Genomic DNA, 25,743 nt, shown 5'->3' on the forward strand with positions numbered 1-25,743 from the left:
AGCAGAATCTAAAATTAATTGATTATTGTTTTCAAATTTTAATTTGCTTACATATGAAGTGAATTTTAAAGTAAATAATTTAATATTTTCAATATTACCTACAGTAATTGGAGCTTTATAATCCCTTTGCCATACATTTCTTGAATTTAAAATGTCAAACGCATCGTTCATAAAAATTATAAACTTGATTGTGGCACCACATTTTTCAAAATCCGGTAATTGCAAACGATCTTTACAAAATAATAGAGCGTCAGCTACAGATCTGCTTAGAAGTTGAGTTGCCAACTTCACTTTCATTTTCTGCTTAAAAAAAGAAATGTGTCGACTTCTCAATTTGTTTGCCAAGTGGAGGGCTTCATTTTCTTGCAAATCATTTAATAATGCAAGAAAATGAAAGTCTATAATTTCATTGGATATTGGATTCAACCAAAATTCTGCCTTTTCGCCAAAAGTATTTCTCACTAACTTGCACATATGTGAAGGATCTGGTAATATGTCAGCCCCATAAGCATCACAAGAAGTGTTGATATTATTAATATCAAAGCAACATCCTAATTTTTTTGCCATAGTAAAATTGGCGGGACATCCATCACTAGTAATATTTGCTACAAGCATGCCACATTGTAAAATGAGATCAACACACTGTGTCACGAGTGTTGCTTTTTGATCACTGGTTATGGATTGTATAAGAAAATATCCCACTGGAATTTTCCATGTGTCATTTATTGCAACGACCATGAAAACAAGGGCCTCTTTTGCAATATCTGTTTGAGATACATTCAAACAGCCACCCATAGCAACAAAACCAAAATAATCACGACCATCGTATTCAACATGTTGTCTTATAGCCATTTCGTCGAATACGAGGGGGAATACAATTTTTTTGTTCGATGAACTGGCTTTTAAAGCAAGCGCATCAAATGACTCTCTTGTAAATCCTGGCATGCCAGCAACTGTTGAATACCATCTCGATAGAGTCTTTGGGTGCGGTAAACAGTTATTAAATTGCTGTCGTACATAACAATATGCCCTTGGTGAATAAAAATGTAGAGTCACTGCAAATTTTCTCATGTCCTCGGTATACCTTTTACCCTCAACATTATAGTGGAAACAAAGTTGTTTATTAAACTTTTTCCAGGGCCAGTTAATTTTTCTGCACTATTGCTAGGAGACTGCTTCTTTAATTTTCTAATTTTTTTCTGTAGTCGAACACACTTTTTCTGGAGAGTGTATATTTCCCGTCTTTTTGACGAAATTTTCTTTACTAAAAATTTAATTTTTTTCTTCAGCAACAAAACCTGGGTAGTTTTTGTTTCAAGCAATTCGATTTTTGACGTTATACTAGCAATTTCATTTGATAAAACAAATTCTTCATCAGCACTTGCAGCAATTTCATTTGTTAAACTAGAATCTTTATCAATGGAATATTGAAATGGCTCCGAATCCTTTGTGCGACTGTGTCCTGAAGAGTCATTCGCTGCAGAACCAGTGACCTATAACAGACATGACAGAATAATAATTATGAAAATATGAAATGTTCCAACTTTTATTTAAACAAAAAACATGTGCAAGAGTAATTCCGTTAGAAAAATTTTATTTGGTAATTTTGAAAAGTTATACCTCAATATTTTTTTTCTCCAACAGATATAACCATGGAAGTTTGTGCGCCCCAAATGGCTGTATCTGCAATGCACTCCTTCACTCCCAGTACACCGAAAGGGTCTGTTCCACAAAATTTATTTAAAGGAATGAAGGATATATCCCGAGCAACTGCTACGCCAAGGAAATTGAATCTAATGGATATGATATGCAGAAAAGAAGATCACGTGAGGAAATTGAAGAAGATATGCAAAAAAATCTGACTTCAAAGCCTTATGTGCCTTTGACAAGTCTCAAGTGGTACAGAAACTATTTAAGGGCATGGCTATGAACACAGTGAATTTTCTTGTGTCAGAGTGAGGAATGCACGGCGCGAACCCAGGGGACGACGATGGACCATAGAGGAAAAAGTTGTGGCCTTAGTTCTAATGAAGAGAAGTCGCAAGGTGCTTCAGGTTTTTGAACAAAATCGTCACCATGCCAAAATCAACAGCGGTTGCGTGAGCGAAGACACCAGAGCTGAGAAGACGAAGCTTAAAAAAATGGCTCATAAATGAACATATACTCAATTTCATATAAATGTGCATCTAAGCAAGCCATGAAAATCTGATTTTCTGTTGGTATTAAAGCTAAAGCTAGTGACTTTGACTTTCAAAGTTGCTTGCTCTGCGCGAACCCGATTTGACTAATTTTTCAGTTTTTGTCCATTTTAACATTGCTGATTTCAAAAGCAATGTTACGTCTTTTTACTGATTAAATTAAAGTAATCCTTATTTGTTTTTGTCTGTATTTTTACCAAGTAAAGATTTATTGGACATGACCTTCATAAATGTGACTTTTGTAATGTAACTAACTTAAAGGTGCTTTTACAAATGCACAGCTCACTTGATGAACATTTATATGAAATCAATTATATGTATACTTTTCACCTTATTTGATAACGTTTAACAATAACACTAATAAATTATCTGTGTCACTATTGATGAGGCTGAATTTTATTTTATATTTAGTTATTTCATCCATATGGTAACATCATCAACAACATCAAATCAACCAAAATTTTTGATAAATCGTGCAGATTGAGCTAGGTTCTTAATTTGGACGATTTTTCAAATTTTTTGGTTGATCGATGTTACCAGTTTAAATTACGATATTTAGAACTCAACATTTTGAATTTAGCGCCCCCTATCCCACGCTCGTGGCGCGTGGCTAAAGTTACATATGCAGTTATCATGCAGTTATTGTAGTAACTTTAGCCACATGCCATGATCGGGCACCCTCTATACGTGGATCATTCTTTCCAGTCGCCCAATTTAGTAGTTCGGATAGTATTTTACCACGTACTTGACCATCTCTACGTTATCTCTGCCTTGGTACATCTACACAGTTTGCAGCTAACCATTTTATGTATAGCTATGAAATGACTATCGAAGCCGACCGTAAATAGTTCAAAATAAAAACAGATCACACTTATATAACTGAAAAAATACGAGAATTCACCAACCGGCTCACGTGTAAAAACGAAATCCCAGTAAAATGACGGAACACCGACGCCTATGAAGTATCTGATGCCCAACGACCCTCGCCACGAAATTTCACGAAGTACTGGCGGTCATTTTAAAAAGGGTCATAAAAGGTCTCCGCACAGGTTTCGCGACGTGCCGCTTTCTTTACATTGCCAGCATAGGCAGTGCTCCCTCCATATCCCTCTACGCTCACGATAGAACGTAAGTCGCGCGCATCGAAAATTTGACATTCCCTATATTTTTAACGTTAACGTGGCAATATAAGGTCAGAGATAACGATAAGGTCACCTCTATTCGACCATAAATAGCGTTACACGTTAAACGCTAATAACGTTACGCTAGTCCATTTTCGCTCTGCGCATGCGTAGCTGTCATAATAAGGTGTCTTATTAACGTTACAACGTTATGTGACACTGCAATACCCACTCTAATGGCTGAAATTACACATCATTGTCAAAATATTGATGCTCGCATATTAGAGAATATTTTTGACAATTAAAAAAGACGAGTAGCTTTATGCCTACAACAGAACGGAGACCATTTCCAACATCTCTTGTAACTTAAATGGGTTAGCCCGTTTCCATTTTGATTGTTTTAATTAGAATATTTGATTTGTTTGAATTGTATTCCTTTTTTTTATTATTTTTTCTTTCTGAAAAATATATTGCGTTAATATTTTATTCTGGTTTTATTTTCTGTATCATTTTTATGGACATAACATCAATAGAATTGATTAGAATTCTTATTTGCTTTATTTACAATTTTAGAATTCCGCGTCGATCGGGTCACATTTTAAATTCGCGCGAACCAAACGAAAGCTACCGCGGCAAGAATCTTGAACCGCTACAATCAATGCATTGCTGGTCAAGTGCACTATCTGGTTATATGAGTAATCTGTGTTAAAAGTGTGAAGTGTGTGTGAATAACTTAAGTGTGCAAATTGTGTGGGAATAACTGAAGAGTGTAGAGTGTGTGCAAATAACTTAAAAGTGCGAAGTGTGTGTGAATAACTTAAAAGTGTGAAGTGTGTGTGAATAACTTAACTGTGAAATGTGAAAAAATGATAAAAACCTAAATCTAAAATAAAGTGATATGTGTAAATCCTTTTGCAATAACCAACCTGCTGGGCAATATCATACCAGTGAATTTTATTGTTAATAATGTTGGGAAGAATATTTTCGTATCACGCGCGCAATTCCGAAGTGGTACTGGAACTACTGGGACTGGGTGGTAGTTTCCACTCGTCCACTCTCTAGTTTAGATCTAGCTTTAGCTAGACTCTAGAGCAGTAGTGCGAAAGTGCGATGGTGCGGGTGCCTGACTAAAGGTTAGATGGAACAGGTCCTCTTTGTTTATGTTATTGTTTTGACCCGTATTTAGCGTTATTGTTAACTCCCAGAGTGGCGAATGAGTATGTTGTTGAGTATTTGCAAGATTTACGTCCAGAGATGACCATTTCCAAGTGCCTGTTACAATGACACACAATGGCAGCTGTGGTGACGCAACGGCTTGCGTAGGGATACGCCAGACTGCCAGAGTATAACATGAATTGCCGTGCCTTTTGGCCGGGGCTGGTAGTGCCAAGCCAAACCTCCATTTGTCAAGTCAACGCTGGATGCAGCGATCGTGAAGATAGAGCCTGATGATGCTGCCGTAAGTTCATAACCTGATTGTATTCAATGTTAGAACTAATAAGTATACCTCCTATTCCATATTTGTTGCTGATTTCGTTAACGACTATTCGAGATTGGATCAACGCATACACAGAACTTGTCCGATGATACCCATCTTGTGTATCCTGTCCCTCAACATTGTAACATTGGAAATCATTTAATGCACATCTGCAACAATAAAACTTTGCTAGACAGTCAAATACCTTTAATTTGTTGCCATATAACACATAAATAAAATGTCTTTATTCACAAAGATTTCATTCTTTCATTTTCCGTCAACAGTTTTGGAATCTTGTGGTAGGTACCTAACATTGTTTCCTTGAAACTTATTAAAACAAAAATGATTCAGTACCTATTGAATAATTTAACAGCAGCAACACACATGTGGTTGAACACCAGTGGGTAAGTTTACAAAACTGAAATAGAGAAAATTAAATCTTATTGTCTGTATGAGATGGATTGAACCATATGAACTTTAAAGTTCATTTTGATAACCAATCCCGCCCTGATGGATTTTAGTTTTTAGTCACTGTTAACTCACGGTATTAAAACAATCTCTTTAAACTAATCATCTTTTTTGAAGGTAAACATAACCTAATGTCAAGAATAATAATCCCTGTACTTCGTATCATTTTCGTATGGAACTATGGAACGGCAAAACAAAAAATTTCATTTGTTTTCATGGGCTCGTTGACTACAAACATTTATAATAACCCTGTACATACGGACTGCCATATGAAAAAAATGAGTTTTTAACATTTTTAGTTAATGTTTAAAAAATCGCAGTAGGCATATCGTTCATTTAGAATTACAATGTCGTAGACGCCATTTTTTAATTATTTTGAATTTCTAGTTTTTCTAAGTTTTTAATGTTCGAAAGACCTGAAAAATTTCATTTTTACAACTTCTTTAATATCATTTCATTATTAACACATCAAAAACAAAGTCGTATGATACGAACCACCAGTTTTTTTCGTTCAAATGACATTCGAATTTAAAATCAAAAATACAATTGTATTCAGTATTGTTTTAGAAAGAAAATATGAACTTACTGTACTCAATCTTAACTCTAAAATCATGTCGAAACATATTTTTCCGCATTTTTATTCTTTAGAAGCATCCGTACTGCGGCGCCTCATCGGCGGTAAAGAAGCATAACTTTGCTAGTAGGGTTATTTAAAGAACTTCAGCTTTATTAATAAGGTAACCCTTCTGAGTTACTAACTAACTATACCTACTCCATCCTGTATAGAGAAATTCATTCTTTTGAAACATTTCTTGTTTTATGTTTAATGTTGTTAAAGTAAGTTATCTAGAGTTTTCTGTATACCTACCTAATGTATGAGTGATTTTTTTCTCGACTTGTTTTGACTTACATTTTTTATTTTTACATGCACTTGTTTCTTGCACAATATGTAATAGTATATTATGCAACAAGATTTATAAACGGCACTTTAGACACGCGTTTTATGTTAGGCACGAGCGAAGCGTAGCGGAGCGAGTGATTATAAACAAGTGTCTAGAGAAGTTTATAAACGAGTTGAATACTATACTTTTTCTACGACCAAATTAACAAATGGAACACATAAACGAAACAAGCAACTTTTTTATTCAACGTTAATTTAAACATACAAACTAAATGACATACCAAATAGGAATATATATATTTCTCAGGATACAAACTGTTGGTGGCTTCAGGTCCATATTTGAAAAATACAACGAATTATTCCACTGCAATGACGTTTTCTTTCACGTCGGATGCGAAACTGATAAACGTCAAAATACCAACCTGATCTAGAGCTAAATATGTCCAAAAAATTCAAGCCGTGTTTAAAGAAACTTCGAGCGTGTTTAATATCCCGAAAACGCCCGAATGGACACCAAGTTGTGACTAATGAACAATCGTTTTTAAAGTGACGTTTTATACACTATTTGTCAGTGCAAAATGTGACACTTTAGAGAAGGAAGTAGAAAAAATATTTTATTGTTTTCAACTGTCATAAATTCTCATTTTTCTCCTTTGTAAACTGCCTCTTAACTGCCCTAAAGCAAAATGAGCAGATAACGAATCGTTGCCGTAGACAACACATTCAACGTCATATTTCTGACAGGTCTTGAAAAATTTGTCAAAACTGTCAAAAGCAAATGCGAAACCATTTTAAAAAGATTTGGAAGCTTCAGGGACGTCGCTTCAAACAATAAAATTTTATATGCAACTCGTTTCTGGGTAAATTGGGCTTTTCTAATTGTCCTCGAGGCCTTAAAACCCTGGCTACGCTAGTGTTTTAATCTTGTCCCTCGGGCAATTAGAAAAGCCCAATTTACACAGAAACTCGTTGCATAAATAACTATTATCAATTGTTAAATTAAAAAAAAAACAATCAATAAATACATAGTAATTAAACGTTACAAAGTCTTATACGCCATAAATAATTTAAAAGTTAAACTTCGAAATAACAAAGTCTTACGTGTTTCTATAATACTTGATTTTCTCTCATCTTTGTAAAAAATTGGATAAACCCAAAGCCTTAACTTTTAATTTATATTAGGTAAGTAATGCTGACTGAACATACCAGTTGATTAGAACAGATAATTCAGATATAGCATATACAAAATCGTCGAAGGTCAATATCTTAAAATGGTACTAAATGTACATATGAGAGTGTAATTCTAAACGAACGACATGCGACTGAGCAAGTTGTTGAGTGAACACTCGACAGATGTGGCAAACATTCAGGAATCAAACAGCGTCAATTATTTAAATTTATGTGCAGCGATTTGGAAGGTACGAATTGACGAACGGACCTCTACAATTCGAAATGCTGGTAAAAAAAAAAGCGACACAGATTAAAAACGATTGCAGATAAGTAAAAACGATCTCTATAGTAGGGTAGGTTCCATTTAAAAAGAAACATAACTTTAGTGTTTTTCTAATATTGGGATTCCTGTATATATACCGCAATATTTTCCGAAGGTGCAGTAGAAGCGGAGCAATCATTTAGAAAAAAGGAAAAGTTGATATATTTAATAACAAACAAGTTATGGTGCTTTTTCGCAACTCTGGGACACCTGTAGGATATATTTCTTTTGATGCTGAAATACACTTGCAATTTATTCATAGAGATGTCATTTCAAACTTGACCAACTTGCCACAAATAAACACTTTTATAGCACAAGAACACCTCGAAGTTTCATGTTGAACGCCGGGAGTGGGTGATAGCACGCGCGTCAGGCACCAAAAGTAGGTAGTGCCTCCATGTTCGGCGTCAAAACGTGGGTCTACGGCCTATCGAGACTGAGTTGAGGAGTGATTTATAATCGAGTCAGATAGTATGAAACTATTTTATTTGAAAGTAGATTAATTAAATTAAAACATGAACAAAACTTATTGAAGGTATTCGATTGACACAATCTATTACACAGTAATCACATTAAGATAAATATCACGAATTGGAGAACACCCCACAACAACATAACGAGGGATTTCATAACGGCCATTTTAAGGTTCATTCGAGATGAAAATTTCGGCTGAAATATAAATTTTGAATGTATGTACCTACTTTCCCTGTAAAAATCAGCGAAAAAAGATGGTTAAATTTGTTGTTTTTCACTGTCATGATGTTATGAAATTCGTATTTTACCTCATTCAATCATAATATAGTACACACTTTATATTTATGATTCAATTCCCGTTTTTTTAAACATATATTTGTAATTTGCAAGTAAGGCAAATTTTTTGTGGACAACGTAACAAAATAGGCCAAATTCACAAAGAAACAAAATCGTATTATTATTTATTTTGCGGTTGACGTCGACTCAAGACATCTGTGTTTCCACCGACACGCCGCCAGGTCCAACACCTTGAACTGCTTCTTGCAGAGTATGCAATGCACATCTGGTTCCATCTTGTGGTCATTCTTCAGGTGATCGAGCATCCTGTTTTTCGAATTCTCACCGCTGTATTCCACCTGGCAGTAGCTGCACTTGTACCATATCCATGGTAAAATCACTTTCATCTTCTGGCTAGCTTTTATCTGGTCAGTGTGTTCGAAGCTGAGTGGGACAGTGTCCTTTTGTTTGGGCATGAAGTAGACCAACGCGAAATTTATTTTTGGGGTTATTTCCTCGCAGTAAGCCACTCTCGCCTCGTCTGCCTTCGTGTCATTGTCCCTCACCAATCTCTTGTTCCTGATGAACGGTAAATGTGACAGTCTGAACAACACGGCCGTGTTGGTCGCGATGCTGTTGTTCACGTCTATGTATCTCACGTCCTCCAGGAATTGAGAGAGGATTGTCTGAATCTCCTCCAACTTCGAAGGACTCACCTGGAAAAATAACAATAAAAAATCCACAAAAACAACTATTTACTAGTGATCTCACTTTTGTTGTTGAAATTAAAGCCTCCATGTATACTCTGAAGTACTCCTTTAGGAAAGTGTAACTGTAGCATTTACGTTTGTAAATGGGTTGGGTTTCTTGTACATCTTCGATTATGCTTTGGTTGGATTTGTTGGAATCGTGTGCTTCAAAGCTCAAATAACGGGTGAACTCTGTGGCTTGTAGCCTCACGAAACAGATGTCTTTAGTCCGAAAGGTGAGCTCCACGTGTGGCCAGTTTAACAGTTGAGTTGTGGATAAGTCTTGCCAGTCGCTTGCCAGATGGTGCTGCATGATCAGATCGTCTGTTGAAAAAATAATACAACGAAGATGCAAAAAATTAAAGAGTGAGCGGAGCGATTGGCAGTCGAATATGTTTTTGTAAAAGACGGAGATTATAAAGGCAGGATGCGAACAGAGATTAAATTAGAATAGTAGTTTATTTAACGAGTTCGTATGTAAATTGTGCCCACGAGTGCCAAAAAAAGCCCAATTTACACACGAACCAGTTGAATACAACGTATTTTTATTCCACGATCCCCTTAAAGGCTCCAAACCGTATAAAGTGAGCCCGAAATATTAAATAATTTAATAAATTAAATAGGGCAAACGTGAAAAGTTTGATCAAGAAAAGATTGAATTTACATGACACAAAAGAATTGCTGCAAACTAAAATAACGAATGATAATAAATATAATTTCATAAATGTTAATGTAAAATATGTCGAAAATATTTTATCATTAAGGTGATCAATAGACTTAGGCGAAAAATAGTGAGCGCGTCAAGAATACCTCCCACCATCACGATCCAGTGCAGCGCGCTCGTATTATAAACGATCCACGGTTCACGCTCGCAGCGAAAAGATAGCGGTGCGACGCTGTAGCGGACTGGTGGGGAGCGCCAACTATTTTCCGCCTAACCCTAGTGATCAAATACTATCAATAATGTCAATATTGAAAAAATAAACAAATTTGTGAAGACAGAAGAATTTTTTATAGGTACTATTGCGGTCATAAAATTTTGATCAGCACCTTTTTGCCATAAAAAAAATGTTGTAGTTTACTCTTTATTATCAAAGTGACGGGCGTTTAAACTTATTTTTTGACAACTATTTTATTTTCCGAAAAAATGCCTCCAATACGTGACTTTGACAAAGTTAAGGTAACAACCCTTACGGAGAACGGTATGTCCCACAGACATTAAAAAAACTACAATTACTGCAATTATCAGAATGTGGCGAAGAAGTGGAACTGTCGCAAAAATTTATGTCCGAAATAGTACAGTTGCGGCCCCTACAAACTCAGACAGTGTGACAAATAAAAAATGTTCGCTGTGTAACATGGTCCTAAAATTAAAGTTTATAAAATGTCACCCAACTGAAAGAAAGTCAGTGGCGTATAAAATAAGAAATTTGAAAAATGGAAAAATTCAAATACAATAAAGGTAATATTTTATTGTATCACCGTTAGCATCTATGACCATTTGGAGTCTCCTCGGCATTGACAGAACTGTGCGTTATACACAGTCCACAGATAAACAGCTAACCCTGTTCGTTGTCTCCTGCGTAAGGCGCCAGACGGTTCATGTGAAGCACTTTCATCTTAGCCCTGGGATAGCGCTGTATACAACGTCATTTATCCTCTTCACGACGATGAACGGTCCTTCCCAACTCGGCTGCAGCTTTGACGGTTAAACAGCCACACGAGGTCTCCTTCGCGGAATCCTGCCGTGTTCGCCTTCAGGTCGAATCGTGTTTTCATTCGGTCACTAGCTACGAGGATATGACTTCGAGTCAAATCATGAATGGTGTGCATGGCCTCTTGCAGTTCATCCATGTAGCTAGTCACGTCTTTAGGCACTCTAGCAGGTGATCCAAAAGTTAAGTCGCAAGGTAGACGTAACTCTTGACCGAACAAAATCTTCGCAGGCGTCTGGTGTGTCGTTTCGTGGATCGCTGCTCGATACGCCAACAGGAACAGTGGTAGATGTCTGTCCTCGTCCCTTTGATGTTGGTCAACCACCTTCGACAAATGCTGCTCCATGGTTCTGTTGAAGCGTTCGACCATTACGTCTGACTGGGGATGCAAGGGTGTCGTTCTGGTTTTCCGTCCCCCAGAAGTTCGCAGACGCCTTGGAACACATTTGATTCGAAGTTCCGGCCTTGGTCCGAATGCATCTCCAGAGGGAGGCTTCTGGCCACTTGCTAAAATAATCCATCACCACCATGATGTACTTGTTGCCTGAGTCCGTAATTGAAAATGGTCCGGCTATGTCGAAAGCTATCCTTTCGAACGGTGCCCCCACATTACTCTGTTTCATCAGGCCTCTGCTTCATGTTCTGGGCCCCTTGCTCGCTGCACATGTCACACATTTGCGACACCAAGTCTCAATGTCATCCCGGGCATTTATCCAGTAGAAGCGTTCGCGTATTTTTCCCAAAGTCTTGGATTTCTTGCAGGACCTCCTTCACTCGGCACTTGGGGAGAACCAGCTGCTTTCCCATCGACACTTTCCCATGCACGTTTTAAGAGGCCGTTTTCTACTCCGAGGGAATCCCACTGGGCCCACAACGCCTTAAGAGCTGGGCTCTTATCCGAAACCTCTTGCCAACTGGGCCTTTGGTCCCCATTCTCTGTCGCTCCCAGAATTTGGACGATATCGCTGTCTTTTAGGTGTTCTGACTTCACTTCGGCCGTGATCCAACCGTCTTGGGGTTGAAGAACCATACCTGTTCACGGTTCCGATATCCTCGGATTTTTCCTTTCGACTAGTGTTTGAAGTCGTTCCGACATGGTTCTAACTTATCAAGGTCCGTTTGGATTTCTGCAGGTGGAACTACATGTCCCAAAAATTTGACCTCTTGCTGGAATAGTTGACATTTCTTGGCATTCAATTGAAGGTGTGCGCTTCTGAGGCGACCGAAAATTTCCTTCAAGTTCTTCAGATGTTCGTCGAAGGTACTTCCTACCACCATAACGCCATCGAGATGTATCTCTACCAACAAACTGTCGTTTCTCTTCTTCAGCTGCCCTAGGGGCTGTTGGGGGTCCAGCTAGCACGCGCCCCGGAGTGCTAGCCTGATTTAGTTTTCCGACTGCCTAGAAGTCGAAGAAACTGGTTCCCAGCTTCTTCGTGACGGCACCGGTGATCTGTTCGAGTGGCAGTCCCTCTTCAGATGGCCCACCTTACCGCAGTTGAAACATTTAGTTTTTGCGATGGAGAAGGAACGCTGAATTTCTTCAAGTATTTTGGTCATTTTCTGCAGCAAATCTCCTTGTCTTTCGGTCGATTCCTTACACGGTTACAGCTCGAAGGCGTTGCGCCGTCGGGCGAGAAGCATTTTTCGCTGCTTCGAATTGCAGGGCATGAACAAGGGCGTTAGCACACTTCTTGTGTCTGGCGAGTCTCAAAGCTAGTTGTAGCTCACTATCGCGAACTCCGACGACGAAGACGCTGGTTCCAATTTCATGGTGAAACTGCGCGGGACCGTTGTGGTAGGCCAGGTGAACTACCTCTCGACGTCTGCAGCGAATTCTTGAAGATTCTCGCGGCATTTCTGTACTCTTGCTCGCAACTGTGAGTGGTACACTTGGCCGAATGGTGGTCGCCATACCGCAGCTCTAGCGCTTTGACGAATGCTGCGTAATTCTTTTGATCTTCCACGGACAGGGTCTGTAATATCTGCAGTGCCTGTCCACGTAGAGTCAATGTCAGCGCAACGGCTTTACCTTCGTCATCCCAATTATTCGCTCCGGTGGCCGGTTCAAACTGTTTCTTATACATGGACCATGAAGTCGTACCGTCGAATGACGGATGTTTTAGTTTCACCAAACCCGCCTCTAGTTTCCCGGATAGTCCTGTCTTAAGTCCTTTAAATTTTGCTTTCATTTCTTTTGCCTTCCCTTCGAAGTTTTCTTTTATTCCTTCTACATCTTTCTTGATTTCTCCCACCTTTTCCCCTACACTTCTTTGGATGTCCGTGACTTTTTCCTCCACTTCCTTCTTGATTTCCGTAACTTTTTCCTCCACCTTTTCCTTAAAGGTGAATTCTAGGTGCTCGAGAATTCGTTTCTTTTCAATTTCCTCTAGAAACCACTTGTTCGTTTCTTTGTTGTTCTAAAAGCTTCGCTTTTTCTTTTCTTCGTTCTCCTTTTTCATGCAAACGTTTCTTTTCTTGTTCTTCTAGAAACTTTGCTTTTGCTTCCCTTCGTTCTTCGAGACGTTTCTTTTCTTGTTCTGCAAATTGTTCCAGAAGAAGTTTCATTTGTTCTTCCATGATCTACCTTTAGTTTCTCGTGATTCTTCCAGAAGATTCGGACATCCGCTAACTCACCAGAGTTTTATGTTACACGTTTCTTTATATCCCGCTCTCGAAACCAATGTAACGACTTTTATATTTGAGTTCGCTATATTTTAAAAAATAGTATATTTCAAACCAAGGTAAGAAAGTGCTTTCTTGCAGACCGCAGGCAAAGATTATAAACCGAGCCGTAAGCGAGGTTTGTAAGTGCCTAAGGTCTGCAAGGGCACTTTCTTAACAAGATTTGAATACTATTTTTTTTCCCTACCGGCACAACTTAGTTGAAAAAAGTCAAAAAAAGATGGTTATATTCCTGATTAAAACGAAAATTTTGAGAATTGAATAGTAGGCTGGATTATTTGTTTAATTAACTTGTCATCGCATTTGAAGATTTGACGTTTGTTCGAAAATTTGATATAGACAGGGTAAAGTAATCTACCTACCTAGCTTATCTGTTTATTTTCCAGATTATATGATTGATCTACCAACTTGCTTTATTGAATTGGCTTTCATTTATCAATACCTAACTTATTTCACTTTTGACATTTGTATTTTGGTACAGTTTTACCATAAACATTTCATGATTAACTTTCTTACCTTAACGAGAAAGTTGAATTTTCTCACCTCAAATGAGGTATCCACAGCCTACATTTCTAACCGGTAGGGAAAAAACTTTATTTTTAACCGTCAATATCAAATTTTTATTAATTAAATTGACTATTCTCCTCTCCCCACTTTCTCATTCCACTGATTTGATTTCTTCTGAGCCCACATTATCACTATTCGTATCAATATTGTTCAGAAGACACTGACATTGCCATAACGGATAAAAGACAAATTTACACATTACAATTTTTTTTAATTTGGCAGAATGTGTCAAAAGTCGGTGTCTAAGTTTGTAGGGGCCGCAACCGTACAGTCATGTTCAGATAAATCTGGGACAATATTAGTTTTCGAGGATAATGTGGGCTGAACACTGAACAATATTTCCATGAATTTTTTGCTGCCAGAACAAATAGCAGATATCATTTATGTGTCAAAGTTTACATGTGATTACATATATCGGGCCTTCAAATAAATATATATTTAGAGTAGGCGTAGGAGAGATTCTAATTCTTTTAACAGTGTAAAGTAATTTTTGTAGGTAACCAATTATTCTCCGGAGTTGCGTAGTATGCAAAGTAAGCTTTTTCCCAATTTCATATTGTCATATTCCGTGGAGGGAGAATAGGGAGAATGCACTACAAAAATTAAAAATATTTTCTAACCTAATTTTATTTCGTTAAAATGTCAGGCGTTTCTTGTGTCATTTTCTACGCTGGAAAAATGTTGCAAAGAATTGAATTTCCATAGGTTGCTCTAAATATACATTTATTTGAAGGTTCGTTACTTTTCAAAACAATTTTACCGAAAAATGCCTAATGATAATAAAATAACAACCATTGCATTGTTAATTTTAGTCAAAATATCGCGCGTTCAAATGAAGTCCTGGGCTGCGAAGGCGTTGGAAACCGTAAATTGTTGTGGTTTTTTAAAGCGTAGATTAATCAGAGCATGTTGACAGCTTACCTAAAATTTAGAGCCAAAAAAATCTTTCTTTGCAATGTTTTACATTAAAAATAGAATCACTTAACGATTCTTATTCTCGAAGCAAATATCTAAGGGCACCCTTTGCTGAAAACAAACATGTTCAATTATGTCCAAGGAGTATAGAATAATAGGGAGGGGACATACGGCCGGCCGAGTGAAGCCGCCTTAATGCGCATGTCTGCTATTAGTACGCCCCAAGAAAGTAAATCAAATCACTTGCATTGTGATATTTAGTGTGGTTTTCTAGTTTCTCATACTCTGAATACATTTGTGATGGAAAAAATATATATAGTGTTTTATTTTCCTGCAGTTTTATTGTTAATTCCCAACATCTCAAGTAGTGTTAACTGGGGCGTACCTCACGGGTTGCATAAAATTGCACCCGTTTCCTTGTCCCTCACCGCTTCAATTTACCGTGCCCATAAGCTTGCGTATGTCCCCTCCCTATACTTCTACACTCCTTGATTATGTCCCGATTAAACATAAACAAATGTCATTCGTGTCAAACGGCGGGAAATTCAAACTTTACACTGTTCGAAACGGTTTAATTTTTCCAACGCCTACTCAGCCCAGGATTTCATTTGAACGCGCGATATTTTATTTGCTTTAATAAAATGTTAATTTATTAACTGCTTGAAGTCACATTTAAAACCCAAAAAAGATGTCCCAGATTTATATGAACAAGTGAAATTGAGAGTTATGTACGTTATTTATAACAGTTGCCCCAGATTTATTTGAACATGGCTGTACACTTGCTTTCAAAACTTTGGCGTACACATTCAAAATCAAGTAACAACGATTTTGCAAAATTTAAGCAGTGTGAACGGGTAATTTTGAGATTAGGTTAAAGATGACATTAACAGCAATTAAAAAAAATTACGTTCAGTCTTCTACTCACGGCCCCTTCTTGTTCCCACCTCTTCTTCTTTACTTATTACTTGTAGAACAGTGCTTTTATTTAGCCCATTATGAGTAGCAACCCTTCTTATGGACCACTCTTCTAATTTGGAAAGCACAAAACTTTGTCTTGCTGTCAGTCGAGGCATTTTGACTTTTCCAAAATTTAAATGTCAGAGTTGATTAATTACAACCCTGATTTAATACAAAGAAAAATTGGTGTACGCGAAAGTTTTGAAAGCAAGTGTACATCTAAAATAAAATATGACAATTTTACTTACCACCTATGTTCGAAAACAGAATAGTATTCAGCATGGCTGGGGGACACTGAATCGACATAGCATAAGGTGAAAACTTTGGATCACTTTTATTATTAGATTTACTAAATTTAATTGCAGACTTGACCACTTGTTTGTCTAAATCTTTCACAGCAGAAGTATATACTTCTTCAACTGTACTCTTCATCTTGTGAAGCATAAATTTTTGAAACCTTTCAAAATAAACCTCCTTTTTAAACTTCCCATTCAAAAAATCATCTTTGTCATTCCATCCTGGCCATAAATTCATGTAACCTAACAGTATTACCATTAAATCTTGCTTCATTCCTGCTGGTAACTCGTCCAAATTTAATTTTAGGTCGTCGGTAGCGTACGACACAAGTTCATCTTCAGTAACGCTGATTTCGTCGTCAAATACGAGTACAAAGGCCTTAAATATTTTCCAAGCCACTGGCAGACTCTCTGTTGGTAGGCCAAGTAAGTCTTCGCTTTTATCCATTTCTACAAAACAATTCAAATCATAATTATCGCACCTCTAACATCCTCACTTTCCTCACATTACGGTTTTGTACAAGTTTCATAGAAAAATATTTCAAGTTGGATTTCAAATTTAAAAACGTTCGCATTCGTTGGATTGTAAGTCTGTACATAACCTCAATTTAACATGTTTAAATTTTAAGGTAGTGGCGGTACACGCATATAATACACTGCCCCAAAAAAGTTAAGGATATTGCTGTTTGTGAACAAGAAAAGAAGAACAGGGATTATAATCGATACACATGTGTAATTCCATTCATTTTCAGCCAAATCAATACAGAATGGAACTAAAAAAAAAGTAAAACCTTTGAAATTAAATAAAATTAAATTAAAACAAATAATTTTTGTTTTCATTTCAAATAAGAGGTATTTCGTCCTCGTACCCGTAGAACTTTACTAATACGACGAATTAAGTTGTCAACCTCTTCCTGGGGGATCTGTTGACACAAAATAGGGAACAAGTCACTCAATTCCCGGATAATCTCTGTATAAGGCAAATAGTCTGCGAGAGTGTTTCCAAGGTCTCAGGCGGATTCAATGGGGTTGAAGTCCGGAGATCGTGCAGGTAGCTGAAAATGTTGAATTTCCTGCAAATCTAAGGTTTCCAAAACCAATCGTGTCCTGTGCAGACGAGCGTTATTATCATTCACATATCGAGAATATCCTTAACTTTTTTGGGGCAGTGTATATGATACACGGATACTTGACTGATACGGTTGGAGCGAAACGCACTCGACCAATCATGTTGCTATCCGCGTTTGACGTCACAATTTACCTCTCGCTGTTCCGTTTTGCCATGTTCTCCGTCTAACTTATAAGTTATAACAATTTGTAACCTATGGAGCGCGGAAGAATATTGGGCAGTATTAATAAAAGGTAGCAAATGCTTTTGCTAGCTATTTTATAAGCAATTGCTTTAAGTGATATTAATAAAAGGTAGTAAATGCTAGTGAGACCTGGCTAGCAAATGCTTTTGCTCGTTTTAGAAAGGATTTGCTTGACGATATTAGGATTTGCTTCTTTTACTATTAATAAAGTTTAGCATTTACTTGAAGTATTAAGCAATTGCTAGGATAAATGACATTCTGCTTCGTGTCGTACTAGTAGTGATAAAGCGGCTGTTAAAGCACCATAAAAGTATGTTCCAAGTGCCAAGAAAATTTTAAAAATTTTACAAAGAAAGGAAAGACAATATACCATTACAAGAGAAGATGATGTAAAATTGTTTCATTTCCGAAATGAAAATGTTCAGTGGATTGCTGATTTTCTTGGGGATGACGATGAAGAAACGCGTGGTGGTGCTTTATCTTCGGTGATGAAAATAAAAATATTGTGGCGATATGTGGCTGATCCAGGTAAAAAAAATAAAATTATTCATAGAATAATAAATAGTGTTAAACTATTTATAGGATTTCAAATTGGGGTAGTTGAACTCATGGAAGTAAGTCAACCAATTGTATCGAACGTTGTAAAATTTGTCACGGGAAAAATTATAGACAAGGCACCCCTTTGGACACATTTTCCTGGCGCCCTGCGTTGAACGGCAAGCAATTACTTGTGAAGTAACTAGCATTATGCTTTCGTCAAGAGGATTTGTTTATTAATACCAAAACAAGCAATTGCTAGAAGCAAAAGTTTTACTTTAAAGCAAATGCTAATGCTAAGTAGCAAATGCTTGGAAGCATTTGTTTATTTTTATAAATATCACCCATTATCATCGGTGACTTCTGTTTTCTTGGAATCAAATCAAATAAAAAACAATACCTAATTGCAAAGTTCTTTTACAATCAAAATGCTTACATAACCAAAATAAAAAAGTAAATAACGTGGGCATAGGTAATTTTATAAAATAACAAATTGAATCTTCATTTTTTGGAACATAGATTCTTAAAAGGTTCATCAAAATAGTAAAAAGTTATACTGTAGTGGAATAGGTTGTTATAATAATAATAAAAATCGTGTTATAAATACAAGAAATTATAAAAAACACATATGCAGTTTGCAATCGATAAATTGATAAATGTAGGATTTGCGGAACTGAAGGGGAAACAATTCAACACATAATTTCTTCTTGCACCGTTTTAGCTCAAAGCGAATATAAGAAACATCATGATATATTCGCTAAAATTATACACATGAATTTAGCTTGATAGTAATATCCGTAATAGTGTATGTACTCCGGCAAAATTGCCGTGCCGCCGGGTGGTGGAGGGTTCAGATGGTATAAAAAAATATATAATTTTTAAAGCGAGATGTTTATTAATTAAACAATACGAGTAAGGGAGTAGGTAGGTAAAATACAACAAATATTCATAACTATAAAATTGCCTAATATAGAAAAAATAAAATAGGTAATTACATACCGGGTATCAACCACCAAACCTGGCCATAGGCACATTACACATATTAAAATAATATATGAGTTGCTATGGAATATATTATTGTGTAATGTCACATTGACAGCTATAATTATCATCCATACAAACAATGCCATCAGGAAACTTTTGATGTAAACGCTGTGCCAAAATCAAAAAACCATTGTGGTGCAAATAAAACACATTTTTCATGACATTTCCTATTACTTATCACAGTGACGGATTAGTCATTTGCACCACAATGGTTTTTTGATTTTGGCACAGCGTATAGGTAACGTAGAAAGTAGAAATACTTTTGAAATTTGGAAAAGGGAAGAACGATCACAGAGCAGTATTATGCTCAATGATTGGGCAAATTTGACGAAACAATAATATGTTTCATAGCAACTCATATATTATTTTAATATGTGTATTGTGTAATGTGCCTATGGCCACGTTTGGTGGTTGATACCTGGTATAATATGTGGTAATTTTTTTCTTTTTTTTTCAGTTTTCTGCTTTCAGAGTTAGCTTCCCGTTTTCTCTTTATGGTTTCAACTTTTTTTAGATTAAAATATTTAACTCATATATAATATCTCTGCATTATACAGGGTGTTAGGGAATGGTCTCCCAAGAATATCAGGGTGAGTTTCTGGGGGAAAATATGGTCGAAAACCTTAATACCATTTTTCCCAACATGAACGGTTTTCTCAAAGATAAAAATTTAAAATGGTGCCACACTGTTTGGGAGCTTTTGCACCATTTTATTGTTGTAATAATTAAATAAATAGTTAAAGTTCTGAAATGAAAGTTAATTGCTTAGCAACTAAAAGACAGCAATGCCTGATTGCAGCAATGTCAGATTTTATCGAGTAGATATTGTTACATTATAAATTACGCTCCCGAAACTGGGCAACCCTGTTACCGGTTACAAATCCGGAATGTTCAGGGGTATAACGAACAAGTCGTGGCTTCGACTCGGTTTACAATGCGAACCACGAGAAACGCCGACTGAAGCTGAAAAATTGGTGAGAACAGCCCGGAGTACGGGAAATGATACACAATCTTCCAACTATGATATAAATGAAAAAGAACACAACGAAGCCTGACTAGCCTAATGGCGTGTACAAATTTCAATAACCTAACTCCTCGGAGGGTCCTCCGGGTCCCAGACGTTCAACAAACGAGTACCGGCAAAACAATAAAAAAAAAATCCTTTCTTTAGCGAAGGAGGAAGGCCGACTGATCCTACGTAACGTCGCTATTCGGCTACGCCGCCCGCATAAGCGGAGAGGTCCTCTAAGTCTTTCTTCGCTCAAAAAAAAAAAAAAATTGAAGTCAAGATGTTTTTCTTCGTGAAGAACCACGCGCAAAAAAATGTTCGGTGAGCGCGATACACAATTCCTGGCGAGATCGCTCACGGATTGATAATCGTTCGTGAATATAAAAAACCCGACGGACTTGATAAGGAAATTTTTTCTTAAGTTAGTACAATTATTGAAATCACGCGCCCTATGACAAAACTGGAACTTTAACAGTCGAACAAATTATAAATCCTAAACGCGATATACAAATTAAATGAAACTGATGGAAACTATTCACCCGTCGAAATAATGAGTTGACAATGGAAATTTGACAACAGTTAAATACAAACGCTCAATTAGTTCGACGGAGTGACAAATTATACAACCAAAACTTTGGGAAGCCACGGCCGGTGGAAAATGGGGTGTCACCACTGCTCCTGACTTGCTGGAGGGTAGATCCGGCACCTTCCGGTGAGTCCGGGGACGACCTGGACTGTCAGGACTCGACGAGATCCTGATCCGCAAAAGCGTTCGGTCTGGAACCTTCCGTAGTGAAGTCCGTGATCCGCTTGGCGATGTGGGCGGTGGTACTTAGACGAATCGTCTCCAACGGCCCTCGTGAACTCCACTACGTCGTCTCGTCGGCCCTGCAAATTCACTCGATCACTGTCCCCTTGACTCTCCCCAGGCACTGACAACACCACCGGCAAAAGGTCGTGAAAATCTCCCTGTTCCGTCTCTGGTTCCCCCGAATTATAGCTTCCACCCCCTCTATGCGCAGATTTTTCGGCGGAAGTCGAGTACGTTTCCGTCGCGATGGATTCTAGAACATTCTAGACAATCGCGAAGATTTACAATCGCGCGGCGATTTAAATCGTAACAGTACCTGCTGTCACAATGACGTTTCGGTTTTAAATACTTCCCTTGGATAATATCTCATCAAAAACTACCAGGATTGCATTTTTTTAAGATAAAAATCAATAATTCACTCGAAATATTTATCTAGATTAACCGCAACCTTGAAGTAAGTCCCCTTTTATTGCCGCAATAAACTGAAATAGTTTCTGCAGCTTTATGTGTGATACCACATCTCGATCAACCTCTAAAGGGATTTGAAATCGAGCACTAACCACCTAATACTACTAATAAGATTCGTTAATTTTTGTGTATCTTTATTTATTTGTATTTGTATTGAAAAAAATGATAATAAATGTTCAAAATGTGCTCCGTTTGCTCTAATAGAAGCATTAACATACCTTCCGACAGCAGCAGTAGCCTTTCCACTATATTCCCCATACACAAAATACATATTTGCATGCTCCTCGATAAAATATTCGGGTATTGTAAACGATTGTAGTCTTCGTAGGCGACGGATAAAAGATAGATCAAATTAAAATATAAACTTTGACAGTGGTAAATTTCGAATAGTTACCAAGCAATCATTTTGAAGTCGAAACATATAAGATTTGTTTCTTGCACAAAGCAATATTTCAGCAGTCCCAAAACAGCAGGGAACAATTTTATTTTGAGAAAACGGTTTAATTTATCCAAAAACGGTATAAAGGTTTTCGACTACATTTTCCCTGATAAAATCACCCTGAAATTCTTGGGAGATCATTGCCTAACACCCTGTATATGCTCGAACAACATCTTCTGAAATGTTATGTTTTTTTAAAATAATATTCACTAATTTTTTTGTAATTCCACTGCCTTTCCTAAATCTAGAGGGATTTAGGATGCAGAGGCATATTTTTTAAAATATTTTTCTATAATCCTGGCTTAACCATTTTATGACTTGGCGCTGTTAACCCTCCAAATGATAAAAGTTGAAGCCAGTCCGGTGTAAATACCCATATCAGGATATTTTTCCTTAAATTTTCTGGCAATAAATCCACATAGGTATTTAGAACCATCGGCCTCTGAAACTGTGTCAAAACTTCCTTTGGATTCCCTGGTAGAAGTAGAAGATAATTTGCTCTCAGAACGAGTAGTGGGATCATCAATTTCGTGATATGGGTCAATATTATTTATAACTTCATTTTCTGAAATTTCCAATTCGGCGCCAGATATAACATTTGCAACTAAATACTCCTCCAGAACTTCTTGAGAATTATTGAATTATTGAGTATTTTGGCGGTCTTGGATAACTCCTGGATTTTTTCCTAACACTATCAATCTAATTCTATATATTGATTGTAGTGGAGAAGGATGATCATGTAACCCTCCCATTTTTCGTACTTACTTGCGAAGAAAAAAATTTCGATGCAATTTTGATTCACCCTATGAGTAAGAATATGTTTACAATCGTATTTGGCTCGCATTTCTATAAACAATTGTTGCAACGACTTTACAGACGTTAATAAGCTCTTCTGAAAAGTTTGTAAAACATTTTTCCCATGACACTTCACAGACTTAAATGTTTCGTAAATCCCATTTAAGCTATTATTTTGATTTTCAAAAAAAAGACCATATGGCTTCCGTACATGTTCTGAATGTGCCACAGAATACGAGTTCATAATGCTAAACCAAGTTGACACTTGCTCGATAAATTTCCCCGTTTGTTCTGCTAACTGTATGTTACAATAGCTGCATCGCCAAAGGAACATTCTGCCTTTCACTCTTGACACATTTTAGATGTTTTTTTGTCAACCTGTGACACGACGATATGTCAGAACTCAGAATCCACCACTTGTAACAAAGATTCCAATGGTTTTTTGTTGACTTCAGATCCATCGGCCATAATGAAACCAGTGTCTAACAACCAATTTCTTACCAGGATATGTGGAGCATCAGGAAAAATAAATACTTTCTCTTCAGTTACTGGGTTATTAAAGTAAGTTTTGTCTATTGATATGTCTAGACTACTCCATAAACCGACGTTTCCACCACCACAATCTGATACACATGCTACTACATGGTATCCAATTTTTTCGAGTTCAACTATTATGTCAAATATGTAATATATTTTGGGTCATTTTTTGATCGAAATCAACATACACTGGTTGCTTCCAGTTTGAAAAAAGTCCTCTTACCATTACAACCTGCATTTGACTATGAGGTCCTATAGTCTCATCTCTTATTTTGTCAAATTCATGAGTAGAATGAACTTTCATTTCATCAAAATTTAATACAGTAACTTTTTCAATGTTAGATAGTTTCATTCCAGCAATCTTCATAAATCGTAACACATCTTACAAAATACCTTGTCGAAAATTTAATTTAGCTGCCCATATTTTTAAAGTAGCTATGTGAGGCAAAGGGTATTGTAAAGTCTTTCTTACATAAATGTAAACTCTTCTACTTAAATATCTCAGCGTAAACGAGCGAGATATATCATCAGAGCTCCAAATTACTTTTTTTTTCTTTTTGGTTAGTAAATCTCTTTGAGCTGCAGTAAATACTGTTCCCAGTGCTTCTTCCAATTGTTTTTTTATTGGTAACCTCTTGTTCAAGTTTCGCTTTTAGAGAATCAGCCGTTTTATCTTTTTTCACAATTTTTCTGTTGTGGTCTCTGAAATTTTGTTGAAGTTTACACTTCAATTCTTCATAGTTTTGTAATAACTAATAATTTGCTATATTTTTCCTCAAGAGTTGGTAAAGTTAGTTCAACTTCTGCTAAATGTCCTGTACTTGTGCTTGGTTTATTCTCAATTTCTTCTTTTTGCAGAATGTTGTCTATGATCTCTTTTCTTTCCCGTTCTTGCAATCGTAATTGCCTTGCCCTAGTTTCTTTACTGGTTTGTAATGGTTTTACATGAAGCGAAGGAACAGCTAAAAAATATTTCAAATTTTATTTAATAAATAGCAGGTTTATTGAAATTGTTATTGTAAGTACCTCCTGAAATTAGTTGTCGTTTTGTTTTAATGTTCATCAATTGGCTCCGCAAGTCCACAAAATCTTCTTCTTTAAAATGCACTCTGCATGTATGAGTTGTATCTGGGTTCCATTTATTTTTTCTTCGACATGCTTTGATCCACAAATTTCTCAATTCTTTGTTTTTTTGGAAATTTGTGAAACGAAATTAGGAGTGTCTGTTTTGTAACTTTAGCCCAACTGTTTGAACAAACAGCCACAGCACATCTGGTCCCCGGCATGTTAGAAAACGAATAGCCTGAGAAAGTGCAACTAAAATGCATTATTCAAGGGAATGGGATGCCTTTACCTACTTACCTTTAATTCCAATTGTTCAACAAATTTTGTTAAAATTCAGTTGGTGGCCTAAACAACGGTATTCACAGAAAACAACACTTTAAAACCCTACGTTAGTCACCTGGTCTACAATCGTAGATCACCTTTTTGCAAACACTGTTAGTTTTTTTTTTTAACTGCGTGTGCTTCTCAGTAGCTGTTGCTAAGCAATCTCTCTACCTTACCAGTGTGTTGTTATGTGTACTTGATATGAATCTTATCAAGGCTTAAACAGCATAATGCGTGACCATCGACGTTACGGTTTCTCGCTGCGGTGCCGCCCTATATTTCCCTTATTTTCTTGGTCTAGATTAGTATTAGTTATTAATTTTTGGCGCACGTGTAATAAATACAATACAGTTTGGAAAAAACAATGTCTACCCCCAAAAAAAGACGCGGAAAGAAGCAGTGACCCGGAAGTATGGCTAAGATGGTTTAACGCTTTGTCAAGTAGGGAAGAGGGTCCTGTTGACGAAGACGATGACGAAGCCGAAGATGATGTCAGTGTGGATGTGAGTGTTGCTGAAAAAAGTGATTACGAGACAGAATCTGAACTAGAAGTGTCGGAGGAAGAATAATTGCACCAAGAACAATCGGACCTAGATGAAGGAATGTTGCCAGACGATTTGGATCAAGCGTGTCCCTCAAATTTTTATATTGGAAAAAACAAGGTGACTAAATGCAGTAAAAAAGTGCTGTTTTCAGTGACCTCAAACTCATTCATTTTTGTTACTGATTTTTTTTTTATCATCACATTGGCACATTGGCAATATGCGGCCGCGCGTTATCTTGTTGAAATAGAGCATTATTTACTCTTCGAAAGTAAGGTACCACAACAGGCCGCAAAACCTCCTGGACATAGCGAATTGCTGTCAGGTTTCCCTGTATAAAGACTAGACGAGACCTGCTTCCAAAACAAATTGCTCCCCACACCATTACACCAACAATTCTTGCTATGGGCCTTTCAATAGAAAAAGCAAAATTGCGTCTTTCGCCACGAAGTCTCGTGACCCTCCGCCGACCGTCGTGCATGCCAAGACAAAACCGGGATTCATCACTGAATATGACTGAATTCCACTGTTCATCCCAAGCAATTCTCTCATTACACCAGACCAAACG

General features: G+C 37.0%; 1 protein-coding gene and 1 long non-coding RNA gene across 3 annotated transcripts; one reads left to right on the plus strand and one right to left on the minus strand.

Annotated features, from left to right (window-relative positions):
- The first annotated feature begins 3,425 nt into the window (after nucleotides 1-3,425).
- Nucleotides 3,426-5,053, plus strand: LOC138140638 (uncharacterized). The gene is made up of 2 exons (XR_011162669.1): nucleotides 3,426-4,452; nucleotides 4,506-5,053. It is a non-coding gene; the product is annotated as an uncharacterized lncRNA (long non-coding RNA).
- A 2,927-nt stretch (nucleotides 5,054-7,980) lies between these two features.
- LOC138140553 (uncharacterized) lies at nucleotides 7,981-16,954 on the minus strand. Of its 2 annotated transcripts, XM_069061632.1 has the most exons (4): nucleotides 16,798-16,954; nucleotides 16,244-16,741; nucleotides 9,179-9,480; nucleotides 7,982-9,123 (listed from the first exon to the last, which is right to left on the minus strand). In XM_069061632.1, the coding sequence occupies exons 2-4, from the start codon at nucleotides 16,737-16,739 to the stop codon at nucleotides 8,593-8,595; spliced, it is 1,329 nt and encodes a 442-aa protein (XP_068917733.1). In that variant the 5' UTR covers nucleotides 16,740-16,741; nucleotides 16,798-16,954; the 3' UTR covers nucleotides 7,982-8,592. The 2 variants fall into 2 exon arrangements, with proteins under 2 accessions (XP_068917734.1, XP_068917733.1); XM_069061633.1 differs by having other exon boundaries at nucleotides 7,981-9,123; nucleotides 16,244-16,942.
- Nucleotides 16,955-25,743: the final 8,789 nt, after the last annotated feature.

The sequence above is a fragment of the Tenebrio molitor genome, chromosome Y (assembly GCF_963966145.1).
Source record: "Tenebrio molitor chromosome Y, icTenMoli1.1, whole genome shotgun sequence".
NCBI lineage: Eukaryota > Metazoa > Arthropoda > Insecta > Coleoptera > Tenebrionidae > Tenebrio > Tenebrio molitor.

What these genes read in the sequence shown, in the direction of transcription:
- LOC138140553 (XM_069061633.1), bottom strand. Translation starts at nt 16,739, where the DNA reads ATGGATAAAAGCGAAGACTTACTTGGCCTACCAACAGAGAGTCTGCCA. An exon ending in TCTGTTTTCGAACATAGGTG is followed by an intron (nt 9,481 to 16,243) that starts GTAAGTAAAATT and finishes TTTTTTCAACAG; the next exon opens with ACGATCTGATCATGCAGCAC. An exon ending in CTTTAATTTCAACAACAAAA is followed by an intron (nt 9,124 to 9,178) that starts GTGAGATCACTA and finishes TTATTTTTCCAG; the next exon opens with GTGAGTCCTTCGAAGTTGGA.